General features: G+C 47.8%; 2 protein-coding genes across 3 annotated transcripts; both read right to left on the reverse strand.

Moving 5' to 3' along the window:
* Positions 1-213: 213 nt before the first annotated feature.
* On the reverse strand, positions 214-7,168 carry Myoz1 (myozenin 1). Its single transcript, XM_003473793.3, has 6 exons — positions 7,067-7,168; positions 5,475-5,564; positions 4,398-4,576; positions 2,149-2,395; positions 1,632-1,797; positions 214-704 (listed from the first exon to the last, which is right to left on the reverse strand). The coding sequence occupies exons 2-6, from the start codon at positions 5,545-5,547 to the stop codon at positions 473-475; spliced, it is 897 nt and encodes a 298-aa protein (XP_003473841.1). The 5' UTR covers positions 5,548-5,564; positions 7,067-7,168; the 3' UTR covers positions 214-472.
* Positions 7,169-9,783: 2,615 nt separating this feature from the next.
* On the reverse strand, positions 9,784-19,623 carry Synpo2l (synaptopodin 2 like). Of its 2 annotated transcripts, XM_003473794.4 has the most exons (4): positions 19,360-19,623; positions 18,079-18,230; positions 17,160-17,674; positions 9,784-13,567 (listed from the first exon to the last, which is right to left on the reverse strand). In XM_003473794.4, exons 1-4 carry the CDS (start codon positions 19,462-19,464, stop codon positions 11,394-11,396), a joined length of 2,946 nt encoding a protein of 981 aa, XP_003473842.2. In that variant the 5' UTR covers positions 19,465-19,623; the 3' UTR covers positions 9,784-11,393. The 2 variants fall into 2 exon arrangements, with proteins under 2 accessions (XP_003473842.2, XP_005005389.1); XM_005005332.4 differs by lacking the exons at positions 17,160-17,674; positions 18,079-18,230; positions 19,360-19,623 and adding an exon at positions 15,853-16,068.
* Positions 19,624-19,672: the final 49 nt, after the last annotated feature.

The following is a 19,672-nucleotide window of genomic DNA, read 5'->3' on the forward strand; positions in this document are numbered from 1 at the left end:
ATGTTTAGGCATGATTATTTGCCTCGTGTACCATTGAATTAAGTATGTCTTAATATATATATATATATTTATGAATGAGTTTGTGGGTATGGGTGTGTGTCCTGTCTTAAAGTCTAAATAATAAATGTTTAGCACTCAGACTTAACTAGTCTTTGTGCATTGTTAGCTTTAATTTTAGTTTCTTCTGCTCTCAGATATCAAAGGGAGAATGAGTTAATTTCCTTGAAGTTTATTGACTGTTACTGGTAGCAGAACAAACTTCGTATGGAACAAGTAGAAGGGGAGTTCTGAGTTGGTGAGGAAGGATGCTTGGAGTGGGCCTGGAGTAAAGGATACAAAGGCAGATCTCTCCCTCCTTTTTCATTCTATTCCCACAAAGATACAGGATTATCAGGGGGCATCCTGCTCAGCACTCCCTCTCCACACTGGATCCAGAGAGAGAAACATGATGCAAATTAGAAGAGGAAACATTTCAGAGTTCCTCTGTTTCTCCATCCAAGGGGATGCTGATATCCACATTGTAGTCTACCGGCTCCCCAGAGCTCAGCCATGGAATAGGGGTTCGATTGAAAGAAGGCCTATTGGAGAGGTTCTGGTTGTAGAGGACCAGGGGTTCACTAAGCAGAGGCCCCAGGTCAATCTTGGGCATCTGGAAGGTCATGCGTTTGGAGGCCTTCTCATATCCACCATAAGGCATTGCCGTCCTAAGGAGACAGATTATTCAAATTAATAATCAGAACAAAAGCAATAGAACCTTGTGGAGATGTTACCCTAGTTGGAGTAAGGAAAGGTTCATAAAGTAAGATTGTTTCTACACGCCTTATTCTTTTTCTCACTTGGTACCTTCTATCCTCTTCTTGGCTTGCTTGTTCCCCCAAAGTTAGTAATTTAAAGAAGGAGTCTAGTGGGCATTAAATAGAGAACCTCTTGGAGACTTGTAACCCAAACACTGTAGACCCAAGGGTCTGAGGTCATCATCAATTGCAATACAGAGACCCCCCTACCCAACTCCTTCTGGAGGAATTAACAACAGAATACAAAAACACTTCTCTAGGCCTTGCCAACTCTGCTCTTACATAGATCACCAAGGTCAACAGAAGCCTAATTCCTTTTTTTTTTTTTAAATCTTTTTTATCGGTACCGGAGATCGAATTCATGACCACACATTTGCAAGGCAGGCGCTTATGCCACTGAGCTAAATCCCCAGCCCCTCAGAAGCCTAATTCCAAAAAATAGCTATTTACAGCCTTATTACAGTAGGGTATAAAGAAATGGAATGATACTACAGGAAGATAATGACATCTTCACCTTCAATGGAAGGGAGCTCTAAGAGGTCTCCAAACACATAATCATTAATTCCTCCTTTGTATTCAAAGCGACCAAAACTCAGAGGTAGGATGCCTTTCCCATGCCTAATGGCTAACAAATGGCTGGAACCAGTGCTCAAAGCTTATCTTCCAGCAAATTTTTCCTTCAACACATTGCTATGATGAGCTGGAGTTAAATGAGCAAATATTTTCCATTAAGCCCTCTATATTCCTGCCGTCTCTCTTAGTCCTCTTCTGAAACATTTGATCTACAGTCGCATGCCACACACCAGAATGCATTTGGATATGTTCCCACTGCCCTACCTGTTAAAGGACTTATATTTGGGGAGTTCTGCTTTGGCCCCATAGGCCAACAGGTCAATGCCAAGTTCCACTTTTTGTTGGGAGTCAACTCCCATGGCTCGCTCCCATGGGGAAATATAGGTCTTGAACACAGTAACATGTTTTCCTTCTCCACCTGCCTGATCCCCTGGTAGTCACAGGAGAAAAAAGTAAGTCAAACAACAGCAGTTCATTAGTAGCCAATGAAAATTAATCCCACATCCTTGTACTAGGGAAATTGCTAAAAAGCCAGACCCCAAAAGTATAATGTCCTGGTAATTACATAAATTTTCCATGTAATGACAGCTGGTATTGAATCTGAAAAGCCAAAAGGCTTGCAGATAAGGTTTGTGAGAGGAACAGACGCATCTCTCTATCCCGGATACCTCCTAGATTCAGGATAGCTCACTTCTGCTCCCCACACTCAACCTAGGTAATATTCCTAAAGACATCTTTGTCCTAGGGACTGGACACATTATTTTTGGAAGAGAGTACTTGCCTGATCCTGCCTCGCCAACTCCTGCTGTGCCAGCAGCTCCTCCTCTGCCAGCCTGGCCCCCAGGACCACCTGCACCCCCAGTGCCAGACCCAGAGCCCTGATGATGATGATGGGCAGAGCCATACTGTCCGGCAGAGCCGCTGCCCCCTGCCTGGCCTCCACCACCGCTGCCCTTGCTGTAGGAGAATCCCTGACCAGCTGTGCCCAGCTGTCCCCCCACTGTGGGAAGGAACTTTTGGAAGTGATCCTGTAAAGAAATGACAAATTAAGGAGAAAGTTAGCAATCAGTATGGAAAACCCAGAGAGAGGTGTACACAACTAAAGAAGAGGCAGTCAGAGAGTGGCCAACCTCAACACCCTGAATCCTCTGAGATCACCCACACCATTACAAGGACAGTCCACCTGGGAGAACTGGAACTCTCTTTACGAGGCAGAACCTCTGATGGCTCAGTTTCCCTAGTTACATCTTGGGTTGGGTAAGATGTTTTACACTCCTCTTTCCCATCCTTACTAGGGCAAAAAAGACCAAAACTTGTCCATGATTAAAATTTGGGAGGACCAAATTGCTAAGAACTCAGCCTTAATTTGAAGAACTACTCTTCCTTGTCTTGTCCAGAAGTCTCTTTTCTCTCCACTAGATGTCTGTTGGACTTCCGGAGAGTGAAATTGTAGCCAGGGGGAGGGGCAGCACTGGATTCCTTCCCAAAGCCTAAAAATAACCCCACCCCAACTCCTTGAAGAGGCTCTTCTGGCCACCTTTCCATGTATACCTCCATGCTCCAACCAGTGTAACCAGACCCAGCAGAGAGAAGGGCTTTCAGCCTCCTAAAGTTAGATATGACCAGTTTAGCACTTTAACTCTGCTTCTACTTAAGGGCCAATAGCAGACACTCCTGCCCTGGCCCCATCTCCACGGGCATCTCCACTGTTCCCCAGCCACCCAGAAAAGGTGGGGGAGGCAGAAAGGAAATGAAGAAGGCGTCCTCCTCCTCCTCCTCAGCTGTAACATCCTGTGCCTGGCCCCTCTCCAGTCCCCTCTTCTTAGGAGAGAAGGCTAACTAGAAATTGTGCGTCCTGAAGAAGGATAATTTCAGTTGCTATATCTGGGATCCTTAGGGAAGAGACTGACCCCTTAAATAAGAATGACCCAAGAAGGATACAGCTATAAAAACAACTCTAGAGTTGCCAGGTTTTGTTTTGTTTTGTTTTTTCTTTTGTTTTTGTGGTATTTGGGATTGGGATCTTGCACATGTTACACAAACACTCTATCACTGAGCTACATTCCCACCCCTTTTTTATTTTGAGACCTGGATCTTGCTAAATTGCCCAGGCTGACCTTGAATTTGCCATCCTCCTGCCTCAGCCTCTTGAGATTCTGGGATTATACACATGTGCCATTATATCCAATTTAGGATTGCCAGATATACCAAATAAAATTATAGGATTTCACTTAAATATGAAGTTCAGATGCATAACAAATACATTTTTATATAAGTATGCCCTAAATAATTATATAAGAGCATGATTATACTAAGAAATTATTCATTGTGCGTATGAAATTCAATTTGAAGTGGGCATCATGTATTTTTGCTTTGATGTTCCAAATGTCTCAGGAAACATACTTACAGAAAAAAGTATTCATTGTATAAATTTGAAGGTCAAATTTAGCCGGGCATCCTGTTTAGTTTTTTTGTTTGTTTATTTGGTTGGTTGGATTTTTTTGTTCTGTTCTGTTTTTGTTTTTTTGTGTTTTTGGTGCTGACAATTGAACCTAGGGCCTCATAAACACTAAACATGAGCCTTAATACTGAACTACACCCGTAACCCCCATATCCTGTACCTTTTATTTTTCTTCTTATTTTATTTTTCTATCCCAAATATTGCAAGAGATATACTTCACTAAAAAAAATAGATTCATCATGTGTCTTAACTTAAAAATTCAGGATTGGGAGTTTCGTGTTTTATCTGGAAGCCCTATTTTAACATTGACCCATAATGGAATGGAATTCTCTCCCAGTGAACAGTTGATACACTCCACCCGTTCACTGATTCTAAACTAGAGACTGAGTTTCAGAGATGGGCTGTATCTCACCCCAGAGCTCGTGGGGGCCTCAATAAACTTGGAGGTTTAGTGAGTTTATAAATCTTCAGAGAGAGGATGTTGATAGTATTCTGGAGGTTGAAGGCCCACTAAAAAGCTACCAGAAAAGACACTAGGCTTTGAGGGAGAGATTCAGTTCCAAACTCACCATGGAGCTGTCAGAAAAAACATCAGGGTGGTTCTCATAGATAAACTTCTCCACCCGCATCTGCCGCAATTTGAACATCTTGGAGCCCCGGTTGGTGAGCAGTGACAGCTCCTCCAACATCACATCCCTTGGGACACTGATCTTCTTCCCCAGGTTCAGGCCCGAGCTGTCCTGTCCACCTTCCAGGGAGGCACGGAGGAAGAGAAAGAGGACAGGAGGCTCAGAATTTCTGGGTTCAGAATGCAGACCCTGCCCACAACTGTGTGTCCTTTAGAGATCATACAGGGGAGCCTGAATGGTGTCCGTGATGTCTGACCAAGGTCTGCCTTATTTGTGAAAGGTTTTAGTTTCTCACATTTGGGGTTGGAGAGAAGGTATGGGAAATGATGTGCAGGGCAGAGAGAGTGGTGATGCTATAAAGAGATGCAAACATCAAAGGGCCAAGAGCAAAGGGTACAAAGGAACATCACAGATGGGGAAACTGTTGGAGAAACAGTGGCATGGAGGAAGTCAATAGGCCAGTTCTGTGTGGGGCTGGTTGCCTCTAAATAGACTCCTGTTTTAACTCTATTTCCTTTTCTTCTCCATGATCTCTGGCTCCAAAAAACCCTATAGGTAGCGGGAAAGTTTTCTACCCGTGTGTCCTTTCATCTGCCCCTGAAAACATACATGTGAAATTTTCCATTTTAAGCGCTTATCCAAGTTTCTAAGGTACGGGCACGGGGAAAGCAATAAGGAAATTAAACATATTCCGAGACCTTAGTCCGTACCGTGTTCCTCAAACATACCTCACTGACTGTGTCCTGTGGGCCTGGACCTGTGCTGGGTAATGTGGTAGATCTTGTCTCAGATTACAAGGTGAAAAGGATAGAAGGATGAGACAATGTCAAATTCTCTTTGCGTTTCTTCCTGCTCGTCTTTCCTCTCCTCCTCACTCTCAGCCCCTGAGCCCCTGCCATTGGAATTCGTCTTGTTTACCGTTAAACATATACAACCTTATATATATACTTGAGACTCCTGGGTCAGGGATGTTCTCAGTGTACAGTCTCACGTTAGGTAGTTATACACATGCTGTACCTCCAGTAAGTTCCATGATGAGCTTGCTGGATTTCCTCTTCTTATTGGGGGCCGGGGTTCCTGAGAGCGGCATTGTGGAGATGGTTCAGCCTAGATGGGGTAAAGGGGAGTTGAGGATGGACAGAGACTGGATAGAGTATATGCATTAGGGCAGTTTTACTTATTATAATTATCATCGTTATTATTATTATTATTTTGTCTTTTTCCTTTTTATCGGTACCGGGGATCAAACTCACAACTGCCTGCTTGCAAGGCAGGCACTTATGCCACTGAGCTAAATCCCCAGCCCCATCATCATTATTATTGAGACAGGATCTTGTTATGTATTCCAGGCTAGGCTTGAATTTACTATCTACCCTAGTCTGGCTTTGAACTCAGGCTGTCCTACTGCCTCAGCTTCTCAAGTGCTGGAGGTACAGTCATGCACTATCATGCCCAGTTTTTTGTTTAGTTTTGAAATAAGGACTGGCTACGTCAGGCTGGCCTTGGACTCGAGATATAGCCCAGTCTGGCCTCAAATTTATTTATTTATTTATTTATGGTACCGGGGATCGAATGGCCGCAAATTTATACAGTGATCCTCTTTCCTGGGATTCCACACCCACCTGCAATAGGACAGTACTTCTTCACATGGGGTAAAGGGCTTCAGAAGATACAATATCAGATTTTCAAAGAAATATGTATTCTCCCAGAAGGTGAAAAGCCTACTGCTTTAGGGCTTCTGTTTTGTTGAGACACAAAGCAAGAAAAATAGCTGTACCCCCTGTTCCTACCTTCTACCAACCTCTGAGGGCAGCTTTACACAGATCCTGTGCAGGGATTAGGACCACAGTTAGGGGTAAAAACAATGTTGCAAGCCGGACAATGCATCCTGATTTCATGGGTTTGCAGGATTTGAAGTTTTTATGTGTACTAGGATATTAGACTGGGGCTATGAGGCTCTGGTCCCACCACAATCTGCCCTCACGGCCCATGAAGGTAGAGAAATGTTCTTCCAGGGTTGAGAAACTCTGCCAAAAACATTCTCTATAGGAATGAGAGGTTGTTGCTCCTCCATTAGTCCATCTGGAAGGTGGCCTGGGAGGTCACAGCCTTGCTCCCTGCTCCTTCAGTCGCTTCCAACCCAGATCCCAGAGCTGGAGTAAAGAGGGGATCCAGGAGGTATTCGAACCCCAACTCAGGTCAGTTCAGCAATATCATAGCTATAAGGGATTAAATGAGGGTGGGAATATAGTAATAAGATCTGACTGTGGATGGGGGACAAGCAGGAGGAAAGATACAGATTCCAGCCCCTCCTTAACAGAAGTTGGCACATAGACAGTTGTCTTTGCTGAGTCCTGTCTCACAAACGCATCTGCAATGCTACTCTGGTCTCAGAGCCCCCTTCCCATCTGTCAGGTGCCTCTCCCAACATCTCCATTCCCTCAACTCCCTGAGCCTCTCCTTCCAATCTGTGACTCCCCAAACTGGACAGCAGAGAGCTGAGTATAGGTTAGGAGGGGGGTCTACTCCCCCAGGATCAAGAATTATAGTTGCAGACACAGTCACCAGCATGGACTCTGGCCCCTTGAGCCATTGTGCTGCACACTTACCGGCTGCTCAGTCGGTGGTCAGCTCTCCCTGGGGTCCAGCAGCTTTGGAGGACTTAGCTGCTGTGACCGGAGAACCTGAGCTGGGCAGGCGTGGGGGCAGCACTGGCAGTGGGGGAGGGAGTGTGGTTATTAATAGAGATGATGAGCACAAACAGCTCAAATGGCAAAGGGGGTACTGAGACCCTGGAACCAAGACCCCGCCCTCCTCGCCCAGAGGCTCAGAAAGGGGAGAAAGACCTTTAGGATTCTCCTGAGCTATCTGAGCCAGGGATCAGTCTGTCCCAGGGATCCCCTTCCCTGTGCACCTACAATCTGAGATCCATTCAAAGAGAAATTGAAGACCCAGGGAGAAAGAAAACAGGCAGCAAGTGGTGTAGGAATTCAGAGTGGGAGAGAGAAGCCAGAGAACATGACCTGAGGACCACTCATAGCCAATCCAGGCAGGAGCTGGGAGGACTGATGGGTGTATTTGGGGGTGGGAGGGATTAAAGCTTTCCGTTTGAGGACAGGACAGAAGTCTTCACTATGAAGCTGCTCTTTTAAAGTTCCTTATGCATTGGACTCTCGGAAGGACAGATCTTGGCAGAACAAAGCACAAAGTAACTGAACCTAATGAAATGAGAGATGCTGTCGGGGAAGACTTGACCAATTACTCGACCGCCCTTTTCTTTCCTGGTCAACTGTGGCAGTTCTAAGAATAACAGTAAATGTTTACATCTGTCTTTTAGTCCCCTTTGTTGCCTGTGTGCTCAGTGAAGCCTGCTTCATAGGATAGATGTTGCCATCTCCCTCAGAAGCTCACTTTGGCTTCTGACCCACGAGGGCCTTGTTTTCCAGGGTTTCTAGTTGGAATTCCCCTTCAGCAGGAGCACACACCCCACAGAATCTGCATTATCCCATTTATGTTGTTCTAAAGAAGATTCTGGAAGCCAGCCATTGTGGCACACTTCTGTAATCCAAACACTAAGGAGGCTGAGGCAGGAGGATCACTGCAAGCTCGAGGCCAGGCTGGGCTACCTACCAAGTTGAAGGCGAGCCTAAACTACATAATAAGACACTATCAAAAAACAAAAAAACTTTATAAGGACTTATAAGATAAATGAATCTGATGAAAAAAATGAAAAGGAGCCCCCTCCCAAAGAGCACAAGCTTGAGAGCCCCCTTGAAGGAAGCTTCTTACTTGCTCAGTAGCTACAGAAACATCATGCTTCCTCCTGCACCTTAGGTGCAAGTTGTGGAACCAGCTTCTGCTGTACCTCCGTTTCAGCCTTCACCACCTTGCTGCAGCTGCCTCCAAAGTGGCTCCTAAAACTTAACGAATACACGTGAGCTCCCCACTCTTCCTGGCCATACTCTTCTTCCATCTTGGACTTTTCAGGCTCTGGCAAGAGGTTGAAAATCCACCACCACCACAGTTCCAAACAAAACAGAAACAAAAAGCTCAAAGCATGATTTTCTACTACCCAGTAATTACTGAGTAAGTGATGACAGGCTATTTTAGCCCGCAGTCCCTTCCTTTGGAATTCTGATACTGTTAACTTGGGAACATCTGGTTATTGGCACAAATCTGCCCTCTGCTGGCAAAATGGAAGCAATTGCATATCCTCAAATCTAACCCTACCTTAATTTTCCAAGTATCTACCTCCTTTTTATTTCCTCTTGGAATCTGGCAGGCCTAAGAACATGTGAATGTTTAGAATTCTTTTTCTGCTGCCTGGATACAGACACAAGTGACAAGTTCTCTGTTAGTTTCAATCCATCTTTCTTTTTCCACTGTTTTTTCCCCCCTTTTCTTTCTTTTTTCCTTCTTTCCTTCCTTTATTTTTTGAGTTCAGTAAGAAAGAGTCTCAGGCCAGGAATTTAGGTCAGTGGCATAAGCACCTGCCTGACAAGCCTAAGGTCATAGGTTCGATCCCCGGTTTAAAAAAAAAAAAAAAAAAAAAAAGGCTCATTATGTAATGTAGGCCAAACTTGAACTTGCTGTGTAGCCCAGGATGGCCTCCAATTTCAGATCTTCCTACCTCAGTCTCCCAAGTGCTGTGATTACAGATATGTGCCACCATGCCTGGCTTCCACTTTTTTTTTTTTTTTTTTTTTTGGTCTTTTTCGTTTTTATCGGTACCAGGGATCGAACTCACAACTGCCTGTTTGCAAGGCAGGTGCTTATGGCGCTGAGCTAAATCCCCAGCCCCCTGGCTTCCACTTTTTGTTCCTTCTCTCATTCTACCTTCACCACCAGTCATTGCTTTCTTTCTTTCTTTCTTTGGGGGGTGGATACCAGGAATTGAACTCAGGACCTCAAGCTTGCCAGGGAGGCACTGTGCCACTGAGGTAAATCCCCAGCCCAGGTCATTGCTTTCTATTCATTTAATTCTCAGAGAATGTTTAACATGGTTGCTTTCTCCAGGGAGGAAGGAAGTGTTGATGGTAAAAGAATTAGAATACTTTCCCCTGGGAAGTATGGAGCAGTGAAGGGCGAGGGGGAGAATCTGGATGGAGACTGCAGGGAGGCAAAACTAGGAGCAGTGGTGGGGATCGCTAAATGGAAGCAGAATGGAATTGGTAGAAACAGCACAATAGTTCAGAATGAAGGGCAAGGGGTGGGAAACGGGAGTGTGGGATAGAGACTGAGATCAGGAATCCGATGAGGGTAATGAGTTAGAGACGATCAAAGAAGATCAGGATTAGGTATAAAATCAGGAGATATGACAGCCATGGAAGGTAAGTGACATAAGTTTATTCTTGTGCACAAATCAAAGAGCTGTGACTCACACCCAAAATGCAAAGGAAATGATCACTTTCAGATCAAACAGCAAACGTAGCTGGCGATGGTCTTGGTAAAAAGGGAGTCCATGCTCTTCTAGAATCCAAAATGAGGACCTGAAGCTGAAAAGGAGTAAGAGCTGCGCGTTTGAGGGATGGGGTAGGACTGGAAAGCTGTGGTGCTTCCCTGCCCTTCCCAGGTAGCCAGGACAAGGCACAGAAGACAAACAAGGACGGCTCACAGGAAGTAGCAGACACCAGCTCCTCTCAGCTCTCAGCACACCCTCGCAGGCCCCTCCTGCCACCATCCCCCTTAACTGGCAAGTGCATTCATGTCCCTGGTATTTTTTCCCAATCTCCATCTCACTCAGTTGGTTGCCAGCCAGCTCCACTCTGCCAACACTGCCCTCTCCCTCACTATAATCTATCACTTTCACCCATTTTTGTTCCACTCTTGCTTTCTGTCTCACTCACCTTACCCCAGCTTTTGTTTTGCTTTTTGGTGGTACCGGAGATCAAACTCACTAGGCAGGCACTTAGGCCACTGAGCTAAATTCCTGTTCCCCTCACTCCAGCTTTCTTCCCCCTTCTGTTTCAGGCTTATAAAACAATGAAACCAATAATTTATTCATACCCACAGGAAATTTTTTTTCTTTTTCTGTTCTTTTTTTTTTTTTTTTTTTGTTCTAACATCTTTGAGATTGGGTTGCTCAGTACAGAATTCTATTTGCTAACTTTCTGAAGTCCAGAAGATTCTTAGTTCTGTTGCTGATATAGCTGATATCACTCAGTCCATAAAACTATCCCAATCCTTCAGTCTTGTCATGCATCGTTTGTTCCCAAGATTCTGTGTATTTGTAGACACTGCTCTCTAGCATTGCTCCCCAGGGAAGCCCTTTCTCCCACTAGTCTCCATGTGGGGACATCTGACTCTTCTACCAATGTGAAGCTGAGACCCAGATGGGGTCTTTATTTATACTTCTATTATTCTTGCCTCAGACAGAGGAGCACATCTTCCCAGATCAGATCCTGATCACACACATTTGCTCACACTTGCACGCACGCACACCCCAGGCATACATACTCTAGATATATGCCAGCTAACCCTGGGAAAGCAGAGTGAAGAGTAGGGAGAGGGTTAGTGCAAACAAGGATCAGTTCAGTCTCTTTGCTGTCTTCCTGCTGGTGAGCTTCTAGCCTAGGTTTCCAGTAGTTACTTCTACTCTGTGTGCTTCTCACTGAACATTAAAAGAAGGCCCACAGAGAAGAGAACAAGGGTAAAGAGACTCATAGAAGCGTACGGATAGAGGCCAGGAAATGTACACAGATCCAGGCAAGCAAACATAAAGAGAAGCAAAGACACCAAAGTAGGGATAATAGGTTGGAAAGCAGCAGGGAGATAGGGAGTGAGCAGGAAGCTGGGAGGAGACACTAACTTCAAACCTATCTCTGGCAGGAGGGACTTTAGCCTCCAGATTCCTGGGAGAGGGTAGGATAGGGCAGGAGAAGCAGCTTTTAAGTCTGGATGTTCCACTCCTCCTTGGTCTTGGGACCCATGCCCTGCTCAGCGGTGCCCTGCCCCAGGCCTCCACACATGAGCCTGCAATCCTGTTCTGGTGGCTGAGAATCGGGGCCTGGCTACCTGGAAACCACAGGAATTGGGGGTGGCCCCAAAGCCTCTGGGAGACTCTTGAGGAGGGGCTGGGCTCGAGACAGGGGCCGAGGCCAGCTCTGCCCTCCAGATGGGTTCATCCAGTGAGGTGGCTGCTCGGGGGGCAAGCACTGTAGGAGCCAGGGGCTCTGTGGTGGGTTGGGGCGCCGGGGTGGAAAATCTGCGGATCTCCTGGACTCGGGCAGTTTTGGGGGCCCCGGAGGAGGTGGGGCCAGGAGTTGGAGGAACCTCGTCAAAACAGAACATGGCAGTTTTAAGTTGGTAGGGTTGATGCCGCATGAAATCCAGAGCTTTGATGCCCTGCTTGGAGGCTGCCCGAGGCCCCTGGGATTGGGCCTTCGCAGGGAGAGTTCGGGCAGCCTGGGGGAAAAAGGGTGACAGTAGTGGGTTGTAAGCAATTGGAGGTGGGGCACGGATGTTGGGCGAATATTTCCACGAAGAGGGCAGTGAGGGGGTAGGAGAAGGACTTCTGGGCCGAGGGCCAAGACCTGGTGTCGTTTCCACCACATACCTGTCGGCCCGGCTCTGCCGCTTGGCGAACAGCTCCCCGCCCCTGCCCTGCAGCCTTGGAGGCTCAGGGATTCCAGGTGTGGGGGTCGCCCCATTCACTAGCCCATCAAGGAGCCCTCGAGATGCGGGCTTAGGAGCCACTGGGGGTGGAGTCTTAGGAGTCAGAGGGGGCGGGGTCTTGGGAGCCGTTGGGGGCGGGGTTTGAGGTGTCACGTGAGGCAGCGTTTTGTAACTCTTGCCCCCTGGTGGCTGCATGAAATTGCAGGCTTCAGCTCCGAGGCTCAGAGCATCCTCCTCCAGACCAGGTTCAGCAACCCCGGGTCGGGGTTTTTCGTCCAGGTTCTGCACCAGCGACAGCAGTTCGGGGTTGGGCGAGTTCTTCGGCTCCTCTTTCCCCTGGCGGAACATCTGCTTCCTGGTCCCGCGGCGCCGGGCCTCCTGTAGGATGCCAGTGCGCGCAGCCGGCACGGAGATGCGCTGCTCGCGAGCGCTGGGGGTGTCGGGGGCCGCTGGGCCTGGCGCGGGCGCCTCCGGGCGCGCAGAGGGTCGCAGAGGCGACGAGAGAAAGATAGAGGCGGTGGAGGTCATGGCAGCTGCACTAGGAGGAGCGGAGGGCTCTGGGGCTGCGCCAGGTGTCACGGGTCTACTAGGGGCTGGGATGTACAGGGAACTGGTGGCCGTTACAGGACCCGAGGACCGTGGGGTGCTAGGGGAGCCAGGCGAGGGCCCGTGGCTAGAAACCCCTGTGGTGAGGCTCTGCAGAGGCGTGGGCTCCTGCGGAGAGGGCATGAAGGGGGATGGGGCGGACACGAAAGGGGCTGGGACGGGCCCGAAGCTCCCCAAGCTCTCGTTCGCCCTCTTGGGAGCGAGAGGTCTGAAAATCACCGAGGTGGTGGTACTTGGCCGCTGCCCTTGTAAGCCCGGGGTAAAGGGCCTAGCTGACCTGTTGAAGATGCTCGGAGCAGGGGAAGGAGCTCCGCCACCTGGAAGGAAGGGTCTGGGACTGGTTACTGGGGCTGGCAAAGGGCTGGGTGGGAGTACAGCCGTCTCTGGAGGAGCACTTTGGGCCCGGGGCGGTGACTGCACACCTTCACCATTGAGCACGGCTGCCTGGCTCAGCGGAACCGACTCCAGGGTACTGGAGACTGCGCGCTGGCGCTGCTTTTCAAAGAGTTGAACCCCTTTCCCGGAGACCTCGCTCAGCTGCCCACCCTGGCCTTCAGCTGTGCCTGAGCCCACCCTTGCCAGTTCCATGTCCAGATAGGGGCTGTCCCAGTCAGACTGATTGGTGAGGCTGCGCGCGTCGGAGAAGGCCTCTTCGTCCAGCTCGGATTCACTTGTTGGGGGAACACCGTCCTCCTCCTCCGTGCCTGTCCCGGCTGCAGCGCCAAAGCTCACTAGAGTGTACTTCTTAGCTCTCTGCCTCCGTTTCTTAAACATAAGCACCCCCTTGGAGTGGGGGTTGGGGGCTGCAGTTAGCAGGGATGCAATAGTCCTGCATTTGGTCTTTGCTTCCTTCACACTCTTCTCTTGGAGGCTCTCTGTCCGTTGCAGTTCTGAGGAGGCCAAAAAGTGCACGATCAGTGAGGTTTTGTAACCTCTTCTAAAAGCTTCTGGTCACGAAGCTTTCATTTCCACCCAGGCCAACCCCACCCCGTCATTCCACGACGTTGCGTGCCCCCCTCCCTTGTGGGACGTCTTGCATGTGAAATGACTGATTTAAGGGCTGCTGCAGGGTGAAAGGTGAGACCAAGGTCACTTAAAGGGAAGGCGGAGGCCACTTGGCTGCCCAGATAATTCCGCCCTCCCTTCCCGCCATTCTGTTCCTATCTTCCCAGAGCCATTGCCTTATCTGCGCCCCCAACCCCCAGCGTTCCTTACCCACTTCCCACACCTAACTGGCTGCAGAAGGGAGGTGTGACTGGCAGGCAAGGAAATCAGAGAAAATGTCCCAGGAAGAAAAAAGAAGAGAAAGGACCCTCATCCACCACGGAAACCCTGTTAGGCTTTTCACAAGCTTTGAGATTCATCCATTCTTCCAGCTTGTTACCCCTATTACCATGACACACAGGGTTCTTAACAATGAAGATCCTCATTTACAATTTCACCCTGTCATGTGGTCCACACCAGAAACGCTCATAGCAGTATGTTCTATCACATGCCATTTCAATGGGAATATCTGCCTGCTACTGAAAGCTAACGGTGGGCATACTTTCTCCAATGTACTTTTCTTTCTCATTAATGTATATCCCATTTGGGCCTGGTGACATACATTAATCCTAGTACTTGGAAGGCTGAGGCCAATCTGGTTACTTAAGTTCAAAGCCAGCCCACACTCCAAAGCAAGACCCTGTCTCAAACAAACAGTGTATATCTCACCTGGGCACTGTGGCACATGCCTATAATTCTAGCATGAGTTCAAGACCACCCTGGACTACATAACAAGATCTTATCTCAAAAAACAAAAACAACAACAAAAAAAAAAACCAAAACCAAAAACTAATGAGTTACTATCTCAACTTACACTTTAGTTCACATACACAGACTTAAATATATGTATGCATACATGAAAACATGGAGTCATTTGCATGTATACACATAATTGCTCCAGGATGGCTTTTTCCCCCAAAGTTCCCTCACAGGGACTATCAGTTTGGCCAGAATCTTAGCTCTTGATAACTCCAACTGCCAGGGCACCCATCTGTGCTTCATTCCCTGTTACTCACAGCTGGAGTTAGTCTCAGATCCAAGATGTGGGAAAAGTCAGAGTACTGCTCTCCAAGGCCACTCTGTGAATCTTCAGGATACCTCAAGCCAGGTAAATGTAGTCTCCTTTGTCCCAGATGAGGATAATGTTGTCTCACCGGGGGTCAGTGCTGCCCACACTGTTTGCCAGGCCTTTTGGGTAGAGCTCAGACATCCACCACCAGATAGGCATGGAGGACTATGTGCTGAAGAGAACCAAGGCAGGACTTCCCATGCCATGTAGGGCCGAGGAGGTGGGGCAGGAAATGGGGGAGGCTGCGTGCTGCTAAGACCCCGCCTTACACATGGATCTGTAATCCATAGTCCCCAGTTCCTTCGGAAAAATTCCTGAAATTCCATCTACTTTCCACTTGAGATACCAAGCTCCTTTCTATTTAGGGCTTTCATTCCTCTCATCCTGACTCTCTTAACATAGGATAGTACTATAGATGTGAGAATAGACACAGGAATCAGAATTTAGTTCAGGCTTTTGTTCTTGGGAGAATTACTTCACCTCATTGAAGTTCAGTTTCCTCATCTGTAAATGAGGAGGACAATAGTGACCTCAAAGGGTTGCTATGAGGATTAAATGAGCTAATATAAGTAAATTTAGCACTTAACGCAGCACTTAGGTCCACTATTACTCTTAACAACTATTACTCTCAAAACTTTCTTGAACCTAGCTATACACATATACAGGCAATTCTTATTCACACATATCTCCTCCTGCAGACTTGCACATGCCTGCCTTCCTGTATTCATAATGTACACCCACCTCTCTCTCACACACACTCTTCCTATGAGTTTTCTGCAACTTGTGTGATCATAAACACCTTTGTCACGTGCCCATAGCATCAAGCCATTCTAAGAAAGGGTCAGTGATGCTCTCCTGAGGAAAGGAAGAAGAGGATAGCAAAAAGAAAAGGACAGTATACAAGCTGTTTTCTTGAGTTAAAAAATAAAAAAAAGAAAAAGAAAAGGACTAGAATATAACCTTCCCCCAAGTCCTCTCTTCCTCAATTTTGTGGTATCACCCTTCATTCTAAAGCTTTTCATTCTACACCCCAAAACTCTCTTGAATGTGGGAAGGTAGTACCTGCATAGAATGGGTCTTGTAGTTCAAAATCTGGATCTGAGGCTTTGTCACAGCTGGCTTGGCTGAGAGGCTCTTGGCTGATGGGCTCAAAAGCCTCCATGCTGAGGAAGGCAGTGTTGGCTGGAGCAGGACCAGCTTGAAAAACCCCCCATGCCTTTTAAAGCCCCTTTGTCTTGTCTCCAGAGCTGGCAGCTGAATGAGCTCACTGGGCTATTTTTGGAGCCTGGCCCCTTCTCTTCTCTTGGTTGCCCCACAAGTCCTGGTATGATGGACGTGGGCACCTGCCTCCCCTTCCCCCCACTCTGCTTCACTGGACAATGAGGTCCACTTTAGCTAAAAATACTCATGAGCCACTAACCACAATCTCACCCCTCCTAATGGAAGGGAGAAGAGGAGATACGAAGTGATAAGTATGGGATCTTCAGTATGTATCTGGAATTTCTTTGTGGGATGTTAGACATGTCCAGAGATGTCAGACTCTAAACTGTCAAGTCCTTAACTTCTGTTCAAATGTAAAGATACAAAATTGTACGGATTGTCAGAATGATGGAAAGGAGTAGAGAAAGACGAATACTAGAGGGAAAATCCTGTGATTTCAAAGGTGACATAAGGGTCTTTGTGTGCAGGTCTTGGAAGAAACAGGACAGGCAAACACTTCATTCTTAGATCTGGTTCCATAACTGGCATCAAAAATAGCAAAGAGCTTGAGATAAGTAGAACTGGCTTTTTCTGTCCAGGTCCACATTCTTGAATGAGATAAGGAGCCAAAGATCCCTCCCTCTGCCACTTCCTAGGGATCTCATGACCGTCCCATAGTTTTCCAGTCCACAGGAATCCCAACCAAGCTTATACATACTTGTAAGCTTTGAAGTAAGTTTGTAAGTTCAGGTAATAGCTTTAAAATCGTGCCTTCATTTAACACTGTAAACGCCCCTAAACTCTTATCCTGTTTCCAAATAAATACTCCCATGTCCTGGGTCTGTCCTCTGCCCTCACCTCATTCTGTCATCTAACAAAACAACAGCAACCACTACCAAACTCTTCATCTGTTCAGGTCCTTTTCCGCCTTCCCTACTTACTGTGTTCTTGGGTTGAATTGAAGCCCTTGTACATTTTTGCTATACTGGTTCAAATAGCAAAACTAATGGAGACTATGAAAAGAATTATTTTCTCTTCCATTTATATCTGTTCTCTACTTGTCCCAAAGACTGTTTTTAAGAGGCATGAAGTAGGTAAAAATTATAGATAAGAAAGCATAGATTGGCTAGGAAACAACAAAACAAAACAAAAAAGCATTTAGGACTCACTGGCTTGCTTGGCCTTCTGGGCGTAGGTAGTAGTAAGGTCTTCCGCCACTGGGTGGGGAACAGGTCCCACCATAGGAATAAGATGAGGACCAGGCCGGAGTGGACCATGGGGTAATAGCATTGCCTCGGCTGGGGGTGGCTGAAGGGCTGCCCCTTCCTCCCAAGATGGGGAGCTCACAGGGCTATCAGCCTGGCTGGGAGGGCCAGGGATGGCAGGTGCTGGCTCTGCAGGACTGTCAGACAGGTAGACCTCATCTGGTGGGGCTCCTGGAGGTGTGGGCCTTGTAGGGCCTCGCCGGCGAGGTCGGCGTGGCTTCTCCTGAGTGGTAGAGCCATCAACATCACTGTCGGTCTCTCCATAGTAAGCCTCACTGTCAGGGGGTGATCGAAGGCTCCCAGGTTGAAGGGACTGTGGTATCGGAGCACCAGGGGGCTCAGGACTCAGTGGAGATAAAGGTGAGAGTGCCTGAAACTCCCCAGGGGATGGAGATCTCACTGGCCCTTCATCTGCAATCCTGGATGGGAAAGAGGACAAAACTTGAGAGACGGGCTATGTGGCTAATAGCTAGAGCACTCTGGAGGGGATGGGAAGGAGGTAAAGGGGAAAGCAGGGGCAGGCACACGGTTAGAGTTAATCCTCCTCCAATGTGCTTGGAAGGATATAAAGAAGATGAGGAGATAGGCCAGAGGTTTAAGTAGGTCCATTGCTGAAATCACCACATGACACCTCAACCTTTAAGTGCATACATATCAAACCTTTTGGGAGAGATGCACAAACCTCTATACCTCAGCAAAAATACACAAGAAGAAATAGGTACTTGTTAGTTACTGAAGCTAAACCAGTAAGGCCCAGAGCTGAGGCAGGAAAGGCAAGCCCTAGGGTCCTTGGGCTAAGGTAAAAGGAAGGGAAGGTCCATACCTGCGCACAGTAAGGACAAGCTGGGTTCCAGAGGCATCGATGAGGCTCATGGCACTGGCATGAGAGAGGCTGGTACACGAAACCCCATTGATCGCCAAGAGGTGGTCCCTCTCTCGGAGACCTGCTCTGCCAGCCTGGCTCCTTTTTCGGATCTGAGGTGTTGGAGGAGAGATTGTAGGTGGTAGAGGACTCCAGTGGGAATAGAGTGAAAAAGAAAGGACCAGAAGTACCCACGTAGGATGAAAGAGCAGAGGTACCTGGAGCTGCAGCTGAGGGGCCCTGTCTAGATTGGCAAGTGTCATACACATGTCATGGGTAACCACTGAATGGAGGAGGTTTGGAGCAAACAACATGGAGGAGGTACTAGAAATGACAGCACATCTCCATGATTTTCCTCCGAGGGCAGTATCCTTACTGGCCAATAGTTCCTTGCCAGGCCTTGGAATCACAAGTGCCATTACAAGTTAATATTTTAGAACAATATGCAGCCCAGCCAGATTCTGGGAGACTATAATGTGAATGTGGATCCATGCATGTGTGTACCATGAATACTGTGTACACCATGTGCACACACAGCCGTCATTGATTGAGTTCTTAATAAGCATTAGGCACTGTGCTACAAGTGTTAGTGCATTGCTCAGAATAGTTCTATGAAGTAGATACTATTATTACCCACATTTTACAGTTCAGAAAACTAAGTCTGTGAAACCAAAAGGGTAATGACTTCATCTGGGAGGCCAGATCTTGCCATAATTCTTTTAGCACCTAAAAAAGTCTTGCCCAGTGAGAAAAAGGATCTGACTTAGGGAAAGTAGAGCATCAAAGGCATGGGCAGGGCAGGGCAGGGCAGGGCAGGGCAGGGGAGGGCTGGCCTAGGCGAGACAGCTTCAGCTTGTCACATATCAGTTTAGTGAGATCGAAATGAGAACCTTCTCTACATTCTTGGAGTTTGAAGCAGAGAAACACACACACTGGAGAGCAAACTCTAGGGGCCCAGATCCCAGCCTTTGGTACCACCGTGCTGCAGGAACCTGAAGGTCCCTTTTTCTCTGCTCCGTGGACGCCAGGGTTTCCCTTTTCTTGTAGCCCCCACCGGAAGCTTGAGTCAGAGATCACTCCCCTACCAAACTTGAGCATGCATCCCTGCCCACTTGCCCCCACCCCACCTCTTCTTCGGAGCCCCTCACTGTCCTCCTACCCCATTAGGCCACCACATAACATTTTCCGGATTCCCTTGGGTTCCCCTTTCCCCAAAACTTCATTTCAGAGGCTCTCCCTTACCTTGGATACCTGTAAGGGTTTCCTCTGTTCGGCCCCCCCCTGAAGTCGGAAGCCCCAGGGTGCTCCCCCTGATAGTGTGACCAGGACTTCCTCCTCAGCACCCATTGCTCCGCTTGGCCTATGGCCCCTGAAGTTTGGACAGTGTCCCAGGGAAAGAAGTTGAGGTGCTGGTAGCCCCGTCCGGCCTGCCTGCCTGTCCGGCTGTCCTACTCTTGCTGCCCTAGTATCCCCCCCCCATACACCACAGGCAAGCAACTTGGCTGTGGAATAATTACAGTCCAACACACATGTCCCGTCAATCTGCTCAAAATAG

The sequence above is a fragment of the Cavia porcellus genome, unplaced genomic scaffold (assembly GCF_034190915.1).
Source record: "Cavia porcellus strain 051 isolate PalLab524CR breed Dunkin Hartley unplaced genomic scaffold, mCavPor4.1 scaffold_28, whole genome shotgun sequence".
In the NCBI taxonomy this organism is placed as follows: domain Eukaryota; kingdom Metazoa; phylum Chordata; class Mammalia; order Rodentia; family Caviidae; genus Cavia; species Cavia porcellus.

Coding starts and splice junctions, on each gene's coding strand:
- Myoz1 (XM_003473793.3), bottom strand. CDS start 5,547: ATGCCGCTCTCAGGAACCCCGGCCCCCAATAAGAAGAGGAAATCCAGC. Junction 4,577..5,474: donor CATCATGGAACTTACTGGAG/GTACAGCATGTG, acceptor CCTCCCTGGAAG/GTGGACAGGACAGCTCGGGC. Junction 2,396..4,397: donor TTTTTTCTGACAGCTCCATG/GTGAGTTTGGAA, acceptor ATTTCTTTACAG/GATCACTTCCAAAAGTTCCT.
- Synpo2l (XM_003473794.4), bottom strand. CDS start 19,464: ATGGGTGCTGAGGAGGAAGTCCTGGTCACACTATCAGGGGGAGCACCC. Junction 17,675..18,078: donor CTTGTCCTTACTGTGCGCAG/GTATGGACCTTC, acceptor TTTCCCATCCAG/GATTGCAGATGAAGGGCCAG. Junction 13,568..17,159: donor CCAGAAGGCCAAGCAAGCCA/GTGAGTCCTAAA, acceptor TGGCCTCCTCAG/AACTGCAACGGACAGAGAGC.